Below are 20,967 nucleotides of genomic sequence, written 5' to 3' on the forward strand. Positions count from 1 at the left end.
AACTTGGACTCATCTGCCATACACGTCACGCTGCATCGAACCCCGGCGCCCTGACAGCATGATCCGGCGGTTTGTCTGGGACCGGAGGCTCCTGCCCTCGTGACGGCGGTGGCGCCGCCGCTACATAAGGTGGCGCAGCGCCGCCCTGTCCACAGTCCGCCCGGACGGCGGCCGTGGTCAACATGCGTCTCCTGCTGCACATTTTACTGCTGGCCGCCGTTGTGACATTCACCGCTGCGCTTAGCTGCACGGAGTGCACCCCCGAACGACGCATGAAATGCATCCGGAACAGACCCACAGAGAAGCAGTGCGGAGGCTGGGGTATCCATGCGCATGTGTGTGGCTGCGGTTGTCAGGTTTGTGCCAAGAAGAGGGGAGAGCGTTGCAACGGTCCCTTCGGTGTGGCTGGCAAGTGCGGCAGATTCCTGAAGTGCAAGCTGCCACCAGGCCAAGATCCGCGGCACGCGTTGGGAACTTGCGTGTGGACCTTCAAATACAAAGGATGAAGCATGTCGACACTGGCTGGTTGCGCAGCGTGGGAAGAGAAACTGGTCATTTTTCAATTGAGCTAAGTGTCCGTGTCCTGCCGCAAGCACACCGAAGTGTCCGTGTGCGACCACTACGACGGAACGGCCGGCATTACTGCTGTGTGTGTCGGGTGCGAAGCGTAACTCCATCCTTATAAAGAATAGTGTGGTTTTGGCTGGTGCATTTTTCTCAACGTTTGTGATCAATCATTTCTTCCTCAAGCAAAGAATATATCGTGAAACGAGGTCTGTCTGTACGGAGGACCCAGGTTTGTACGATCGCGCACATGAGTGAGTGGAGGAACAGTAATAGAGAGCACATCAGCTGTTGAGGATTATAAAAGTGAGGATGTCCATGAAAGGTGAACTTATGACGAGACGGCGAGAGGTAGCATGGAATGCTTGCACTATGAGGTCAACCAGCAAGGGAAGGACGTGTAAAACATTCTACCAAATGCGATCCGACTATCTGTTCTTTCATGAAAGGTGTCGGAAATACTAACATATTGCAGGAGATAAGATTCAGCTGCATCATGAAACACTGTACATTGCATCTCACATAAACAAGCGCATCTGTTCACCGCTCCTCGCTTAAGCGGTTGCCTGATATTAGCCGACACCTTTCTCTACTTGTGCGCTAACCTACGATTAAACAATAATTTTCCCAGTAAAACGAATTAAATCAAGAGTTGTGAGCCTGCGTGCCCAAAATCTCGGGAGCAAGGACGGCTATAGCCTGGGTTACAGTTTCCGTGAAATCGAAAGGCCACTGACCACTGCAAGTAATGCCAGGCGGCGGGTGCCGCGTGCACAAAAACGGCCGTCGTAGAATAGGGCTTCTGAATGCCTTTCATAATTGATTTGTACCGTTTAAGGACTAAAAGAACGGTCGTATCATTCTTGACAGCTTTAAGGCTGTCTAGACACATCAACATCTACAGCAACGCGACAAATAGAGATGCTGCCTTCTATCTTCCAGTGCCACCAACAGATTCCACCACCAGCTCACGGTGCTGTAAAGGCCAATACGCCACATGGCTTTTAGGGGGGCCCGATTAAGATGACGTTGCTATTGCGTCATGCATGCTTGGATCGCCTTGAAGTCATGGTCACAAAATAGTCTGCACCTCTAGCGCGGGCGCGTAGCTTAAAAATCAGAGGGTTTCAGCTCTCTAAACACGCTTGGATTGGGGTCAACTTGACCCCGCAGATTTTTCCAAAATTATTTCCGAATGACGCGGCACTGGGCACCAAACTTTGCAAAGCTGTCCAAAACTAAATGCCGGATTTTTTATGCAACAAAAGTACAGGTTACTTGTGAGGTCGTTGATCTGAGGCAAGTCAAAGGAGAGGCCATGGCTGTCAGCGGAGGATATTTCTAGGAAATCGTTCCAAATGCTGCAACAGCAGAGCGTTCAACAAAGCCATGCATATATGAAATGGTTTCTTAGGTAATACACCATGTGAATTGAGAAACTTAACTCACCATATTGACCTCGGTTCAGGTATAAAAGTCCTACCGAAGTCAAAACTAGCCCGCTTCTTTACTCGAGGGGTTGCCTAATAGTTAAGTTTCTTGCGCTCAGTTCAAGTTTATCAGTGACGGGGACCTCAGCAGGCAGGTTCTAGAGCCTTTTAAAGGTCAGGGTAGGTCACCGACCTAAAAGGACCCAGGTCAGCATTAAGTTTTTTGGAACATACCACCTAGCGTAATTCCTGACGGCTATGCGAGCTGCAAAATAGGTACAGTCTCATGGGTGTACCTTATCATGGTCAAACAAGGCCACTGCTCTTGATTTAACACCAACAAACTTCTGCTTACAACAGGTGTCTGGCCCCACGGTGGTTGCGTGAGTGGGCTTGGGTGCACTTGGAGACACCAATATAGAATTTGACCCTGTTTGACCTGATTTGACCCAAAAATCATGATGTAGAGACCTCAAATTTTGAGACCAGTGAGGTTTCGTACAGGTTAAGCAATCCCATGAATTTGATGATTCTAGCTATTTAAGTTTTTGAGATATTAGGGGTCAGATTGACCCCCACCTGAGCGTAGGGTATTCACCCGGCCACCAGGATGCGTGATAACAAGGGAATGACACTGAATTGTACCGAATAATCTTCAGAATGACTAGCTTAATTCAAAGCGAATTGCAAAAATCGAGCACTCGCTTGAAGTCTACGAAGGCCAGTCTGCCGGTTGGAAAAATCCACCGTGGCCGCATATCGCGGGTTTTAAGTCTGAAAAGTGTCCATCATAAATTCAGAAAGAGAAACGAAACTCCGGCCCTCCGACTCCGACGACCAATTGCTATATATATATAGATATAGATAGATAGATAGATAGATAGATAGATAGATAGATAGATAGATATATATATATATATATATATATATATATATATATACATATCATATATATGTACATTAGCATACATATACATATACATGTATATATATATATATACATATATATATATATATATATATATATATATATATATATATATATATATATATATATATATATATACCTATATATGTCCGTGTACTTAGGTGGTATGCTTTGATTAATGCGAGGGTAAATATACACTCAATCGGTTTTTCTACATTTGCTCGATTGTTCGGTTTAAATGCTTTGTTGTTAATAAGTCATACAGCAGTTCACCTAGCGTCACTTGTATTAGTTTAACCCACTCGCGGACCAGGAGAAATTGATTTTCCCATCCGGTTTTTCGACCACAGCTCGAAAAACAAACGCTCGCAGCCATACGAAATGATGAGTTTCTGCGTATCTATAGACCTAACGTGCTTTGTGCACGTTTGAGGTTTTATCTACAAAGATCAGTGAATCAGGTCAGGTAAAAGGGAACAACCTCTTAAAACTTTGACCAGGCATAACTTTTTGTGGATAAATTGCCATTTTTAAAACTTATATCAGTAAAAGATTATAATCCCTACCAGTTCTATCTTTCACACCTGTTGGAAAATCCAAGGTTAGTGACGTAAAGTCAGACTACTTTCTGCATTTCTTCATGAACAATGCAAAGTTGTGCGTCGTTTTTGTGTACGTTTGGTGCTTGTATAGTAGTTTTTTGAACCGTTTGGAACAGTAATACAGCACCACGAAAAGGTTCTTGAATTTAGTGGTGAAACTGGAATTCCAAATCTAAAATCTGTATTTTGCATGTTCCTGTGGTCGTCAAGCTGTTCAGAGGCCAGCCTCAAAACATTGCGGGTGAAGTATATGGCTCGGTTTAGTCTTTGAACAATGCAAATTGATCTTGAAACACCTTCGGAGCAATTATTTTGCAAGAGTCATTCTCGCGCGCCTTTGGTGACTGACGTCTGGTGTTATCTGCAGCGGCCAACGCCGCTCGGTTTGATGGAAACTGCAACTCCGGCCCACCGGTGCTCTTGCTCCTAAAATTGCGGGCGCACGCTCAAACCTTTGTTATATAATTTGTTTCACAAGTCAATTATATAAAAGGACTGACACCTTTAAGCAAACATGGGTGTACTTTTTTCGTTTTGACCTCATTTTGATGATTTATGTTGGACGATTGTGAGGCCCTTCCGTATTTTCAGGCAAGAATAAAGTTGTTATTAGTTTGGTCGGTGCTTCGTCGTCGCTGTTGTCTCGATGATATACGTTCTGGTGTGTTCTGCAATTTTAACAGTTTGTCCAAATGGTATGCCTTTGTTCTCCAGAAATGTGGTTTCATATTGATGTGCTAGAAACATACAATTTCTTAAATCTGAGTGTTTAGCTCTGTTGATATAAATTTTGCACTTGACATCTTATTTTGTGCAATGTGTAGTGCCAGAATATGACTTGATTTCATTTTGTCTTAAATATGGTCGAGCTTGTGGTACTGTCACGTGGCTGAATCAAGCTGCCGGTCATGTCACAGGAATTTCCATCCACCCGCCTGTTGACACAGACGCTTTCCACTCTGAAACGGTGCTGCGGGCTGGATGGTGAGATACTGTAGTGGCGAGTCCGTCTCGTGTGATGGCCATGAAGCCGCCACCACAGGGGTGCAGGTTCACAGAACAGGTTTCAGCACTGGGGAGGATAGCTAGAGTTGCTACTTAAATACCCCAAAAACATGCATTTCCCCGGATTTGACCTACTTTCCTTCAAACATAGAGGAGACCGAGAGTTTTCCTTTCCTTGAAGGGAAACTACCCTCCCCTCGCTCCAATGTTACCTCGCTTTATCTCTGCGAAGGATACCACGTCATGATTATTTTGTTGGGCTTCGATGGTCGAAACCAGGTTTCGTTAACCGACATAGGGTTGATGCTATACGTCTTTAGACGTTGTTGGGCGCGTGTGGCTTCGGAAATAAAGAGTGTGAGTTGAGGTGCGCGACCATCAGAGGCTGCCACGGAAGCCCCCCGGCAGGGGAGCTTCCGGGGGGGGGGGGGCTTCCGTGTTCCATCGTCCTTTTCCATTGAACACTCACGGCGAAGACACGTTTTAAGGATTTTTCCAATCTTAGTGCCCAGCATATTGCCACGTTTTTGGCATCAATATTCGGCCGGTATGTTTTGATTTTGCGATGACAGGTCGTGCCAAAATATCGCAGCGATGGCAGGCTGTTGTTGCGTTCTATAGACTTGAACGCCGCTGAATAATTCGAAAAAACTCAGGTATCGAAACAAAATTAGACCAGAGTAAAATATATGACAGTTCTCAATTAAAGAATGCAGAATACAGCGAAAACAGAGCTGGTCCAGTGAACAGATTGCGAAAGAGAAGCTCTGAAAGCTTGACGACCCTTATTCTATTGTTGTGTTCTTGTAAATCCGTGACAACTGCAGCCACCACCAATCCGCACACACACAAACAACAAAATCAATTAGAAACACAGTTACGCTGCCATAAAGCAATATTACAAAGACTTGGACCGCAAAAACTTCAATTATTGCATTGCAGGAAGGAAAGCAACCCCCTTCTGGGACCTCTTTTGTCTCTAAGTCCCCAACCGGAATAGGTTAGTTTACATGTTCAGTTCAAATCGGGTACAGCAAGCAATATGGCTTCTCAGACCATGTTGTAACTTATCTAATACCCGCATTGTACACCCCCCAAAAATGTTGGCCAATCCTGCAGTTCATTAACGTCACTAGATAGAGGTATGTAGAATACCCAAGGTCAATGAATGACATGAAATCGAAGTTTGGATCCAGGTATTGCGCTACTAGGCGTGAATTTGAGATTTTACAGCTAGACTTGTATGTGGCAAGCCTCCATTTCAAGGACTTTGGCCAACCCTAATTAATATTTGTGATCTTCATGCAGGTAGTTGGAAGATTACGCTATCCTTTCATTATTCTTGCAATGTCTTGCTACTTCGTGATTTTTCTTTCCACCGATAGTTCTTCTCACCTTTACTCATCAACATATGCTGATGATCATGTAATTTGGGCTTTGGGGCGCACTGACAACGTTAGTCATGCGCCCATTGCATCAACATAGGTGAAAGGCTGTTAACCAAAATCCATCACTGTGCTGTGTGACCATTTTCGCCCTACCATTTAATGCCGTATCTGTACGTAGGCATATATATATATATATATATATATATATATATATATATATATATATATATATATATATATATATATTTATGTACATGTATATATATATACATGTATATATATCTATATATATCTATATGTATCTGTATATAATATATATATATATATCTCTCTATATATCTATATATAATATATATATATGCCTACGTACAGATACGGCATTAAATGGTAGGGCGAAAATGGTCACACAGCACAGTGATGGATTTTGGTTAACAGCCTTTCACCTATGTTGATGCAATGGGCGCATGACTAACGTTGTCAGTGCGCCCCAAAGCCCAAATTACATGATCATCAGCATATGTTGATGAGTAAAGGTGAGAAGAACTATCGTATATATATATATATATATATATATATATATATATATATATATACGTATATAACGTAATACCATATACCGTATCCGGCACTGGCAAACAACGTGTATCAGGTTAAATAGTGACTGGCAAGGCGAAACGTACCGAAAGAATCACGTGAAGTACCACAACATTCCGCGCAGCAGAAGCCTGTGCAACGCGGCTATCACAATTTTTAGTGACGTCATCGTTTGCGACATTTTGGACAATCTCTTCGATGGTTCAACCGGGTGAACTTAGACTCATCTGCCATATATGTCACACTGCATCGAACCCCGGCGCCCTGACAGCATGATCCGGCGGTTTGTCAGGGACCAGAGGCTCCTGTCCTCATGACGGCATTTGCGTGTTGGCTGTCAAACACAAGGGATGAGGCATGTTGACATTGGCTGGTTGCGCAGCGCGAGAAGAAAACTGGACATTTTTCAATTAAGCTAAGAATCTGTGTCCTGCCGCAAGCACAGTGAAGTGTCCGTGTGCGGCCACTACGACGGAACGGCTGGCATTACTGCTTGTGTGTGTCGGGCGCAAGCCCAACTTCATCCTTATGAAGAATAGTTGGATTTTGGCTCGTATATTTTTCTCAACGTTTGAACTCAATTCTTTCTTCCTCAAGCAAAGAATATGTCGTGAAGCGTGGTCTGCCTGTACGGAAGACCCCAGGTCTGTGCGAGAGCGCACATGAGTGAGCGGAGGAGCAGTAATAGATAGCACATCAGCTGTAGAGAGTTATAACAGTCGGGAGGTGCATGAAAGGTGAACTTATGACGAGACAGCGGGAGGTAACATGGCATGTTTGCACTATGAGGTCAACCAGCAAGGGAAGGACATATTATAAAACATTGTACCAAATGCGATCCGACAATCTGTTCTTTCACGAAAGGTGTCGGAAATACGAACCTATTGCAGGAGACAAGATTCAGCCGCATCATGAAACACTGTACATGGCATCTCACTTAAACAAGGGTATCTGTTCACCGCTCCCCGTTCAAGCAGATGCCTGATATTAGCTGACACCTTTCTGTATCCGTGTGCTAACCTGCGATTAAACAATAATTTTTTCATTGTTGAATCCTTTCATAACGGAGGCGAGCTTTGACACCTCACTTTTTAGGAAAACACTGACAGTATAGGAAACAAATTTATTTCAGACTACATGTAAGCATACCAGACACCCCCAAGGATCTTCCCAACCGTATCGGCATACGTTTACGGATTGAGGAGAGGTATAGCAATGTCATTGCCAATGGATGTTTCCCAATTATTAGAAATGTCACAAGTTTTCTTACGGAGTTCTGACGTAGAAAATGCTCAGGCAGTACGATATTACAAGAAGTGCTTCATTGTTTCCATTTTTGCCACTTCAACACTAACCCTAACGGGCGGGCAGGGGAGGCATGGAGTTCGATGCAATCCTCGATTATAATTAGAGGATACCTGTCCGCACGGGTGTCGATCTGTATTTTTTTGGCTGGTCTGAGCCACAGGGCCACCTTGCCCTACACCATGATGTAACTCTGTGGATACCTTCTGCATAACACATGCTAAGCTCAGTACAGGCACTGTCATTAGACGAATTTGGACGCAGAATTCGAAAAGTTCACTGAATACTTATGATATCCTAATGCATAATAAGACCACAACAGGAGACATGAGGACATGCGAGGTCATATGAGATCATCTAAAGTCAACGACCTATGTCAGTAGTAGCGGAGAGGTAAAATGAACGCGTGAGACACGTGTAACCACCCCCGTGAGGTGTTTGTAAAGCTGATAGCGCCCTTTGAAAATGTAATAAACGCCATGTACCATGCGGTGAATCCCAGTAACTTTTACCTGCCTCAGTTTGTATGTTTGTCTTAGCTCTCGTGGCGGTGCGTGAGCGGGAGCAGCTGTGTTGCTGGTTATTTTGGCCATGGCGGGAATGGCCTGCGTCTGCGTCTGCGGAATGGCCGGTGGTACTTGCCGCTGAAGGCTAGTTGATGCCAGAGGGCAGGGTAAACTCTGCCAAGCAATGTGGCACTTGAAGGAACACCATACATTCTTCTGCAACCCGTACACCGACGATCAGATGTGCTCAAGGCGCATACCACGTTTTGTTATTTTGACAATGGTCTCAGAAATTTATTTATGGAAAATGGTTTGAACAAGGTTATAAAACGGCATCATTTGACGGTTTGGTGTAACTAGGTGGTGAGAATGTTTGGCTGATAACCTTTGTTCTTTTGCAGAATCGACTAGTAAGACGAATAAAATCACAAGATCGCGATGCTTGGATCGCGGTTTCATCGTGATGTGCTAGAAACATACAATTTCCTAACTCTGAGTTTCCACCTCTGTTTATATCAATTTTTACACCGAGCATCTTGTGTTGTGCAATGTGCAGTGCCAGAACATGACTTGATTTTCAATTTGTCTTGATTACGGTCGAGTTTATGGTACTGTCAGGTGGCTGAATTAAGCTGCCGGTCATGTCACAGTGATTTTGATCCACCCGCCTCTTGACCCAGACGCTTTCAGCTCTGAAGCGGTGCTTTGGGCTGGGCGGCGGTGAGGTACTGTAGCGGAGAATCCCTCTTGCGTGATGGCCTCGAAGCCGCCACCACAGGGGCGTAGGTTCACAGAACAGGTTTCACACTCAAAATTAGAGGAGACAAAGAGTCTCCCTTAGGTTGAAAGAAAGCTACTTCCCCCCCCCCCCCCAACATGCTGTCTCACTTTATATCTGTGAAAGATATCACGCCATGATTACTTTGTTGGGCCTCGATGGTCGAAACCAGGTTTCGTTAATCGACATAGGGTTGATGCTATACGCCTTAGACGTTGTTGGGTGCGTGTGGCTTCGGAAATAAACAGTGTGAGTTGAGGTGCGTTATCATCAGAGGCTGCCACGGAAGCCCCCCGGCAGGCAGCCGCAAGGCGGGCTTCAAACTGCTACGCAGCATTCGTGACAGGCATGTTCAAAACGCCTAGTTTTTCTTTGCTCAACGCTGGACAATTAGCGTAACCGGTATAGTCGCGTGGCATCAATCAACAAGACTTCGCACTTTTCCATTGAATACTCGCGGCGAAGTCACATTTTGAGGATTTTTCCAATCTAAGTGTCTAGCAAACTGCCACGTTTTTGGCATCAGTATTCGTCCGGTATGTTTTGATTTTACGATAACAGGTCGTGCCAAAATATCGCAGCGATGGCGGGTTGTTGTTGCGTTCTATGGACTTGAAAGCCAATTTATAATTCAAAACACTGAGGTATTGAGACAAAGTTAGACCAGAGTAAAACGGTATATAGCATCGACCCTATGTCGATTAACGACACCTGGTTTCGATCATCGAGACCAAACAAAATATTCATTACGTGATATTTTTCGCAGAGGTAAAGCGAGATAACATATTGGAGCCAGGGGGAGGTAGTTTCCATTCAAGGAAAGGGAAAATACCTTTACACTAACAGAATAATAATGCATCAACATAGGTGAAGGGGTTAACCAAAATCCATCACTGCGCTGTGTGACCAGTTTTCTTCCTTACATTTAATGCCGTATCCGTACGTATATATATTATACATACATATATATATATATATATATATATATACACATATATATATATATACATATATATATACATATATATTTATATATATACATCTATATTTATATATATATATATATATATACGCATATAACTACCTAAAAACAGAGCTGCTCCAGTAAACAGAGTACGAAAGAGGAGCTCTAAAAGCTTGACTACCTTTATTTTATTGTTGTACTCCTGTAAATCCATGACAACTGCACCCACCACCCATCCGCACACACACACAAACAACAGAATTAATGCAAAACACATAGCTACCCTGCCATAAAGCAATATCACAAAAACTTGGACCGCGAAAACTTCAATCATTGTAGTGCAAGAAGAAAAGCAAGCCTCTTCTTGGACCTCTTTTGTCTCCATGTCCCCGACCGGAATAAGTTAGTTCATATGTTCCGTTCAAATCGGGCACAGAAGGCAATATGTTTTCTGAAACCATGCTGTAAATTTTCCAGTACCCACATTGTACGCCAAAAAAATGTTGGCCACTCCAGCCCTTCATTAACGTCGCTAGATAGAGGTGCATAATTAATGTGTGTGATCTTTATGCTAGTAGCTGGAAGATTACGCTATCCATTCATTATTCCTGCAATATCTTCCTACTTAGTGATTACTCTTTCCACCAATAGCTCTTCTCACCTTTACTCATCAACATACGATGATGATGATGTGATTTGGGCTTGGGGCGCACCGACAACTTTAGTCATGCGCCCATTGCATCAACATAGGTGAAAGGCTGTTAACCAAAATCCATCTCTGTGCTGTGTGACCATTTTCGCCCTACCATTTAATGCCGTATCCGTACGTACGCATATATATATATATATATATATATATATATATATATATATATATATATATATATATATATATATACATATATATATATATATATATACGTATATACCGTATGAAATGTAATGTTTATTACAATGTACGTATATATACATGCGTATATAACGTACAAGATATGCTGTATATATAATATAAACATGTGCATATATATATATATATATATATATACATATATATATATATATATATGTATATATATATACGTATATAACGTAATACCATATACCGTATCCGGCACTGGCAAACAACGTGTATCAGGTTAAATAGTGACTGGCAAGGCGAAACGTACCGAAAGAATCACGTGAAGTACCACAACATTCCGCGCAGCAGAAACCTGTGCAACGCGGCTATCACAATTTTTTAGTGACGTCATCGTTTGCGACATTTTGGACAATCTCTTCGATGGTTCAACCGGGTGAACTTAGACTCATCTGCCACAAACGTCACGCTGCATCGAACCGCGGCGCCCTGACAGCATGATCCGGCGGTTTGTCAGGGACCGGAGGCTCCTGTCCTCATGACGGCGGTGGCGCCGCCGCTACATAAGGTGGCGCAGCGCCGCCCTGTCCGCAGTCCGCCCGGACGCCGGCCGTATTCAACATGCGTCTCCTGCCTCACATTTTACTGCTGGCGGCCGTTATGACATTCACCGCTGCGCTCAGCTGTGTGCAGTGCACCCCCGAACGGCGCATGAAATGCATCCAGAACAGACCCACAGAGAAGCAGTGCGGAGGCTGGGGTATCCATCCGGCTGTGTGTGGCTGCGGTTGTCAGGTTTGTGCCAAGAAGAGGGGAGAGCGTTGCAACGGTCCCTGGGGTGTGGCTGGCAAGTGCGGCAGAAGCCTAAAGTGCAAGCTGCCTCCAGGCCATGCCTCGCTTCAGGCGGTGGGAATTTGCGTGTGGGCTGTCAAACACAAAGGATGAAGCATGTCGACATTGGCTGGTTGCGCAGCGCGGGAAGAAAAACTGGACATTTTTCAATTAAGCTAAGAATCTGTGTCCTGCCGCAAGCAGAGTGAAGTGTCCGTGTGCGGCCACTACGACGGAACGGCTGGCATTACTGCTTGTGTGTGTCGGGCGCAAGCCCAACTTCATCCTTATGAAGAATAGTTGGATTTTGGCTCTTGCATTTTTCTCAACGTTTGAACTCAATTCTTTCTTCCTCAAGCAAAGAATATGTCGTGAAGCGAGGTCTGTCTGTCCGGAAGACCCCAGGTTTGTGCGAGAGCGGACATTAGTGAGCGGAGGAACAGTAATAGACAGCACATCAGCTGTAGAGAGTTATAACAGTCGGGAGGTGCATGAAAGGTGAACTTATGACGAGACAGCGGGAGGTAACATGGCATGTTTGCACTATGAGGTCAATTAGCAAGGGTAGGACATATTATAAAACATTATACCAAATGCGATCCGACAATCTGTTCTTTCACGAAAGGTGTCGGAAATACGAACCTATTGCAGGAGACAGGATTCAGCCGCATTATGAAGCATTGCACACGACATCGTGCTTAAACAATGGTATCTGTTCACCGCTCCCTGTTTGAGCGGTTGCCTGATATTAGCCGACACCTTTCTGTATCCGTGCGCTAACCTGCGATTAGACCATGACTTTTTTACTGTTGAAACGTTTAATAACGGAGGCAAATTTTGACACATCACTTTTTATGAAAATACTGACAGTGTAGAAAGCCAATATATTCAAGACTACATGTAAGCCAAAATATTGCTCGAACTGGTCGAGCACTCACCACAAACTTAAGCGGCGTAAGCAACTGAACGTTGATAACGGCTGTTCAAACAGCGCAATTGACAAAGAGATCAAGTCTACCTTAAATCGACGAAACTAGAAATCACTCGACAGGGAACCGGGCCATCAACTTTTGTATCGAAATCAAGTGTCCTGGTCGTATACGTTGGAAGAAAAAGCTTTGCAGACCAGCACCAGAACAGATATCACATCGACTGACGAACCCTGAAATAATACTAATCATCTACTACAAGATCAGACCACCCAGTAGCCTTGTAATGAAAAACAGCCTGACAGCAAACCTATACTAACTACAGTGCATCAATATAGTGTATGAGTCTTGAAGCCCGCACGGAGAATGCAGGCTGCGCAGCTCGACCTTTATTGGAATGACTTCATCTCTATCACGACGCATGACTATGCACCTGCAGGAGGGAACGCCAGACCAACATTTGCGCAAAGCCCACAATCAAAGACTCCTACGCTCTGACCTGAGTGAAAACACACTGATTCTAAAATCCTGTTTACAAACGCCGTTTACACGCCCTCATCAGAAAAAATGCCTGACTTCAACCAAAATATTAAGTTATGGACCTTCCTGGACCTGTTCAGTCGCCCAATGACAGCTGGGTGATTCGGTGTCTTTAACTTTGCATTTTCAAACTGGCTGGCTAGCTCGTAGAGCATGCCTGGTGTTTTACCACATTCGACTGTTTCCTGTCCGACCGTCTTACACTGCCTTGAGAATGGGGAGCGAATATTGCACGTCGTGGAGGCAAACGGATGACGGCCGTGCGTAACAATCTGGGCATTCGCTTGTCGCTTACACACATTTCCCGGCATTAGTAGATTTACGATGCACTTTCATGATAGAAAATTCGCTTCTTACATCCACATCGATGTCAAGAAATTGTTGAAGTTTGTCAGCCATCCAAAATCAAATTTTCGAGGGCATAGGACGGGGTAGTACTGTATTGCCGCTGTTTCAGACGGATTTGTACAAATCAGGCGTGATTAGAAAGCCCGTTGTTGATTCCGGCCTGGGTTATCCAAAGCCAGCCTCCGAGATCATTTGTAGTGGGAAAACCTAAAAAGGACAAACTTTTAAGGTCACAGGAAAATATGGCGTCGCATTGCCGCTGTATGAAACAACTTTATGCAAATAAGGCGTGCTTAGAAAGCCCGTTGTCGATTCCAGTCCTGGGCTTTCGAAAACACCACAAAAAAGTAAAATCCCAAGGTCAAATTCTGGGTCAAAAGACGGGGTAACACGGCACTGCCGTTGTGTGCGACTGTTGTTTAAAAACTGACTTTGATGCTAGTGTTTTTGAAAGGCCAGGCTAGACCCAACAACAGGTTTTCTAATTACATCCTGTTTATACAAATTGGTCCAGTGGAACAGCAATGCGACGCCACGTTGTCCATTGACCTTGAAAACTTTTTTCTGCATGCCTTGGAAAATTGACTTTCAACAACGTTGAAGTTAAACGTTTTGATATCCCCGGCCTGCAATGTACAACGGGCTTTCCAGGACGCGTTTGGCCAAGGGTTCAAGGATAATAATAATCCACAAAGCTTTTCCAGTTACGTTCTGCAGATCCGAAAATAATCCCTTAAGTTTGTCTCACATGTGCCTTGCACAGCCTCACGTCATAGCCATGCAAATATAACAAGGATTTTGCGTCCTGACCATGCTCTGAAAATTTTCCGGGATTCTCCATCAGTGCGGTAAATAACCTGGGACATCTTTCTGATCTGAGATCATTTTTCGCGTTGGCAATGCCAAAGGTCATTCCATAAAACTTCCCAACATGCCGGATATTTTCCGAGATCATCTGCCGGCCGAACGCGTCCCTAATGATTCCTCATTTGTACATATCGGCTCCATACAGCTGCGGTGCGAAGCTTCCCCGTCCTTTGGCCTTGAATTTGACCTTGGATTTTTACTTTGACTCTGCTGTTTTTGAAGGCTGAGGCTGGAATTGACAACAGGCTTTCTAATGACACCTTATTTTTGCACATCCGTCCTATACAGCGGCAATGCCACGTTACCCTGTCGTTTGACTTTGACAATTTGCTTTGAAGCCTCTTGAACAACTACAACGGACATTGAATTTTGACGGTTTAATATCTCAGGCTGGAACTGATGACTGGCTGCTAGACGAGGTGTTATTTGAAGACATCAGTGCCTTACAGCGGCGACACAGCGTGTTTGCTTTGTTTCATCGACTTCTTGAGGTCAATTTGTGTGAGGTAGAGCAAAGTCAACCTGAATTTCATTATCAGCGGCTTGTGCCTGACCCAGAAGCTAATTTTAAGCGGAATCAGTACTAGAAGCGGAATGCGTTGCTGTATACGTCGATTACGACGCCATTCGTGAACAATATCTCCAGATTTGATGGACGTTTACTGGCTCTCAATCAGTGTTGTGCAGCCTGTGCAAGTGTCATTCACAAGTTACGTCTTGCGCCACATAATGGGAAGCTGGACACGGTTGCTAGTTTATACGGAAATAAGGCGTGTAATCAAACGACTAAAGCGCCATAGTCGAGCATGTGAATACAATTGAACACCTTAAACTCGCGGGTAGATATGCCGGAACGTCGCAAGAAAGGGATAAAACACGTGCACATCACGATACTACTGATTCACTCAACGCTTCCAGCATCGCCGCGGCCACCTTTCGGGGACTGGAGCGCTAGAAGTGAGTTTTGGGGTGGCAATTTTGCACGGCAAGTTTGGCAGGACCTTCACGTCATGCAAACGTTCCATGACGCAATCAAACAATGACGTATCGAGTAGGATATTTACTTAATAGTAAAATTATGTTGTCCAGAGCAGTTTTCCACCTCAAGGTATTCACACGACTATAGATGAGCCTTTGTCATTATGCCGGATGCTTGCTTTCGCAACATATATTATATATATATATATATATATATATATATATATATATATATATATATATATATAGGGAGTCTCCCTCTCTCTCTCTCTCTCTCTCTCTCTCTCTCTCTTCTCTTCTCTCTCTCTCTCTCTCTCTCTCTCTCTCTCTCCGTCTCTCTCTCTCATCTCCCTCTCCTCTCGTCTCTCTCTCAGCTCTATTCTCCTCTCCTCTCTCTCTCTCGCTCTCTCTCTCTCTCTCTCATCCTCCTCTCCTCTCTCTCTCCCCCTCTTCTCTCTCTCTCTCTCTCTCTCTCTCTCTCCCTCCTCTCTCTCTCTCGTCTTCTCTCTCTTTGTTTCTCAAACGTGGAATATTCCTTTCAACAATACTCTATTAAGCATATTCGTGGTGCTAGACATTTCTGTTCAATGATCTCTGATGGCAAATAAACGACCGTGTATCTTCCCCTGCCTGTGACTCGCATATAAGACTCCTGAAGAGAAGAAAAGTTGACAAAATATATAAAGGCTCTAAAGGTTTGAAATAAAAACTCTTATTCTTCTTATGAAAACGCACACGAAATTATCCAAGCCTGAAAGAGAGCTGGATGGCAATAGCGTATCCAGTTTTATTTGCTGGTATGAGTTTCACGGGGGAATTCCTGTGCAGTGATGTCGATGAAACACTTAATATAAGCAAGAGCTCACACTTCTGGTTTTTGGTGCTGTGAATTGAAAGTGCTTGTCCTTACAATAATGACCTCCAAGATGTCAGGAAATATTGCTTAACCGGTTAAATAACGTTGTCAAGGAAACATGAGCTTGGCTGACAATACTTGGCGTTTTAAGCTGTTTATGGCTCCGTGGCCATGAGCACAGCGTGCGTCGTCTGATTTTGTTAACGCATCATATCGTTCCTTAGAATCGTTTAACCATTACTCGCTTTTATTTAAGGTTGATTATTGTCATCAGACAAATTCCACCCCATAATGATGTTTGGAAATTACATTCTCAAACATGTCAGCTATGGTCTTAACCGAATCACAAACCTCTGTGCATGGTGCCCGCCGGCCCGCACCGCCCGTCCGCTGGTGCACTGACCTTTGCGAAACATGCCAGCATACACCCGGGGCTTGGCGTTGGAGCGCTGAACCGACCGCAGCCTTTGTGCTCTTTGGGTGACCTCATAGGTCGCAGGAAAGGTGATGGACGGATGCCATTTCGCGCACGCGCGGCCGTGGGCGGCGTTTCATCGCGGCCCTGGGTGGTGGCACGTGTTTCCGGTCGTGGGGACGAGGGCAGGGCTAGTGATGAAGGACTTCCGTCATTCCCATACCCCGGAGCTTTTCAGTTTAACCTCCTTGACTTTTCCGCGTCTTATGGCCCTAGCTGCGCAAGGCCTAGCACGTCCTGTAAACGCTTAGCTACTACGCGTTATTTTGCGGGAAGAACAAACGAGACTTCTTTTTACGAGGGAAGGTGTTGTACTGTTGGCCTGAGCACTGCTCTATACAGAAAATGCATGTGCTTCGTTTCTATGGAGTGATAAACATTCGGCACCGTTTGCGGATCCGGTTACTGGGTTCGGGGACCAAGCCATTTGTCGAAATTACACGATCTGCCGGCAGTCCTTCATAGCATGAAACAACAAATGCATGAAACTATGATATCAATTCCTGCACCACGCTTGGAAATGCGAATAATGGGGCTCTGAGCATGACGGTAGATCGAATAATCGCTTGCAGTTCTTTGTATAGAGGCACACAACGAAGCAAACACTGATTTGTTCGGCGCGGGAGCCGACACTCGCGATCTATTCCGTTCAGCTAGGATCGTCCGCCACTTATCTCACCGATTTTGAACCGGAAGTACGCACGTCTTCCAGTTTTGAACGTGCAGCCTTATTACGCGAATGACATTCGACGATGATGTCAACAGTGCACCGTCCTTGAAAGGCCGTTGAATGACAGGCGCCATGCTCAGCGCCGCGACGGGTTTCCGTGTGATTTAGATCGCAGCAAGTTTGGGTTATTCCTTATGAATGCTGGGAAAGAAGTCCTCATTGGAGCTTTACGCACTTAGCTGGGCAAGAACGTCGTCGCAGCACATGCCCAAAATGACTTCTTCACACGGATAATCTATCCGCAGGCCAAACAGCGGTCGGTGTATGTATAAGCTTGCTTTATTCGTAATCGGTCCTTACGACTAAGAAACAGCTGTTTCGCCATCCAAGCAGACCTGCTACCAAACCAAAGGGAAGCAGTAGTGATCGTTTGCTTCCGCGAGACATCACATATTTTATAGATATTGTCCACTCTTGGAAAACATGTCATCACCGCTTGACACTGCAGAGCACCCATCCTCCCAGTAGGCAATTGCAGTACACCAATAACGATAAACAGCAAGTCATAACCTAGGGCCATCCAGTCCGGGCGGTACGCTGCTCGGCGCCAACACTGGGGGGCTCCCGGTAACCGTGCCTCAGTCGAGCGCAGTCTAGCAGACTATTTCAGATCGTCCTTGAGCACAAGTTCAAAAACCGCTCACACACACTTCAGACGCACCATCACACAGCGTGGACCCCGCCATACCCTCTGACCACCGTCCCCGCATCGTTTTTGATTCGCCTTCTTCCACTTTCACTCCTCGCGACGTTCACAAGCTTCTGGTGTCAAACAAAAACAGACCCCTGACGCGCGCCTCGCGCCGGGTTCGTCCGGTGGCCACCGCGAGGCCACGCCCCGTCCCTCTCAGCTGATTGGCTGCAGAGGCGTTTCATCGTCCTTGACCAGCTCAGCCCCACACTGATTGGCTGCACCGACGTCCCGCTCACTCTGATTGGCTCCGTCCTTCGAAGCTGATTGGCTACCGCGATGCCTGGCCCTCGCGGGCCTCCTCGGTGCCGCCGTTGGTAGGTCGGTGCTTCTGCTCGATGCTGATGTATTGACGAATGAGACGCGAGATCTCGTGGGCGTTGTCCGACTGAATTCTGACGACCTTCTGCTGCATCAAGTTGCCGTACTTCATGTCCAAGAACAGGGTGCCCTCCTCCGTCTTCACCTTGCGGGTCGATATCACCTCGGAGAAGGGGTACCTCGCCAGGGTCTCCTGTGCAAGTAAGGGGGATCTGATGTTGTAGTGTTCTAGAAATACGTCCTAATACCAGAGACGTTCATTTGCCATTACAAGAAACATTGCAAATCAACGTCCAAAATCCTCAACTCATTACAAGGCGAACGCCAGCCCCATAGGCAATTTCGTACCATACTGCTAGCTGGTTTAACCATGGACTAAAAAACTAACACCTGACACTGCGTCAAGTCGCTGAATGTTTTCAGCATTCACTGGCAGTCACAAGGTTAGTCTGTCACAGACACGTAGATTGCTTGTCTGTTGGCTCCCGTCGGCATGATTGGCTGTTGTCCCCAAGGAGCAGTAGTTTCTAACAAAGTCCATGTATGTCCTTTTACGTCACTGTTTACCTGTGCAAGACCGAAATACCCCACCGCCTCGCTGCTGATTCGCATGAGAGTCCACTAACCTCGCTACTAGCTACTCAGCCACGACACTTCTGATGCTCCAGTAATGAACCCGCCCCATGAATGAATACGTCCTTGACAAACTCGGCAATCATTGCAGCGGCGGCCCATCGGCGGCCGGCACTCGGCGCGCCAGGCGGCGGTCAGGCTACCGTCGGGCCACCGTTGGACCACCGTCGGCCCACCGTCGGGCCACCGTCGGGCCGCCGTTGGGCTGCCATTTGGGCCACCGTCGGGCCACCGTCAGACTGCCGTCGGGCCGCCGTCGGGCCGCCGTCGGGCTGCCGTCGGGACACGGTCGGGCCACCGTCGGGCTGCCGTCGGGCTGCCGTCGGGCCACCGCCGGGCCTCTGCCGGGCCACCGTCGGGCTGCCATTGGACCACCGTCGGGCCGCCGTCGGGACACGGTCGGGCCGCCGTCGGGCCGCTGCCACTGCCGACTCACGTGCGTCACGCTGTCCAGGAAGTGGACGCCGCCGCGGTTCAGCGCCAGGATGTGGTCGACGGCCTCGCGGCTCTCCGTCACGCGGCTGACCGCAAAGAACGACGAGCCGAACAGAGGCCACCGCTCCAGGATCTCTGGCGGGCGCGGGCCGGGCGGCTGTCAGTCGCAGGTCCCGGGGGAGGGGGTCCCGGCGGCGCCGCGGGTCACCACGCGGGTGACCGACGCGCGCCGGCCGTGACGCGGCGGCCAGACCGCGACAGGCTTGTGGCGGGGGGGGGGGGGGGGGCGCACAAGACTGCATGCCGGGGGAGACGCCGAAATACTCCGGGGAATGTCCTGGGGCGGGCATGACAGCTGACGCGCTCATTAAGAGGCAGGATAACCAAAGTAACACGCACACAAACACGCGTGCACGCAAACGGTGACGACCAGAAATGCGCACAGGCTTCATCTAAGCAGGCGCTGCGTCCACGGGCGCCAAGAGTGTGGCCAAGTGTGGGGACATGTGAGGGGGCCCACAGAAGCGAATCCAGCAGACCTTGCCGCTCCCAGGCGTTAGAAACTGGTAGAGGCTATCTGGTAGATTTACCACTTCTGGAGTTGTAGACATCCACTGATAAAGCGGCATTCACAGCCGCCGGATCCGACTGCGCCAGTGTGCAACCAAAGCACGTAACAACCAGACTCGCACACATGTATGACCCCTCTGAATCGAAAACTGGGATACAAGGTGGCCAGCAGAGGCCGCAGCCCGCAGCAGGGCCCTCCCACTCACCGAGCACGGCCGCCTTAGCCTCCATCGGCGTCTTCTCCTGTACCTCGGTCCAGCTGCCCTGCACCATGTTGACCCACTGGGGCGGCTTGATGTCGCGCACCATAAGCGCCGCCTTGGGCAGCAGGTACTTGGTCTCCTTCATCGTCGGCATCGCCTGCATGTCAGCGGCGCGGTGCAGCAGCGCCGCCACCCGCGAGATGTCGTACTGCAAGGGCACGGACACCTCAGCACCATCTAGAGGAAAATTCGGCACTATATTGCCGAAGCTAACGGGACGCTGTCAAGTGAAATATTTTTTTTTTTTTTTTGTTGGCATCAGTAAAAAAGCAGTCACAAAACTTAGTGACTGGGTGAAAAGCTTTATCCACAGAAAAACACTGAATATGAAAACGGTCATCGAAGACGTTTACAAGCGCCTGAATGTTACTAAGAACACAGCGCCTTACAAGAGGTCACATAAACATGCTGCATGGTTTTTGGCGCTAACATTAATATGAAATGTACGAACTATTTTCCTCACCGGGAAACAGATGGAGACCAAATTATTTCATGACGAAGCATTATACCACATACCCCGCATAACCAACGACGCCGACAGCACGTCGACATAACGTGGGCATCGACCACTGCTGCACGT

At 46.6% G+C, this 20,967-nt stretch overlaps 1 protein-coding gene across 4 annotated transcripts in view; it reads right to left on the reverse strand.

Annotated features, from left to right (window-relative positions):
• Positions 1–17,731: 17,731 nt before the first annotated feature.
• Positions 17,732–20,967, reverse strand: part of Myo10A (unconventional myosin 10A) — a 200,843-nt gene continuing 197,607 nt past the window's right edge. For all 4 annotated transcript variants that reach the window (XM_037238515.1, XM_037238516.1, XM_037238517.1 and 1 more), the window contains 3 exons: positions 20,331–20,535; positions 19,556–19,689; positions 17,732–18,679 (listed from right to left, as the gene is read on the reverse strand). In XM_037238515.1, coding sequence (XP_037094410.1) covers positions 18,437–18,679; positions 19,556–19,689; positions 20,331–20,535 — 582 coding nt within the window. In that variant the 3' untranslated portion in view covers positions 17,732–18,436. The remainder of the gene's footprint in view (positions 18,680–19,555; positions 19,690–20,330; positions 20,536–20,967) is intronic.

This window comes from Pollicipes pollicipes, unplaced genomic scaffold (genome assembly GCF_011947565.3).
Source record: "Pollicipes pollicipes isolate AB1234 unplaced genomic scaffold, Ppol_2.1 Scaffold_7262;HRSCAF=8765_pilon_pilon_pilon, whole genome shotgun sequence".
Taxonomy (NCBI): Eukaryota; Metazoa; Arthropoda; class Thecostraca; order Pollicipedomorpha; family Pollicipedidae; genus Pollicipes; species Pollicipes pollicipes.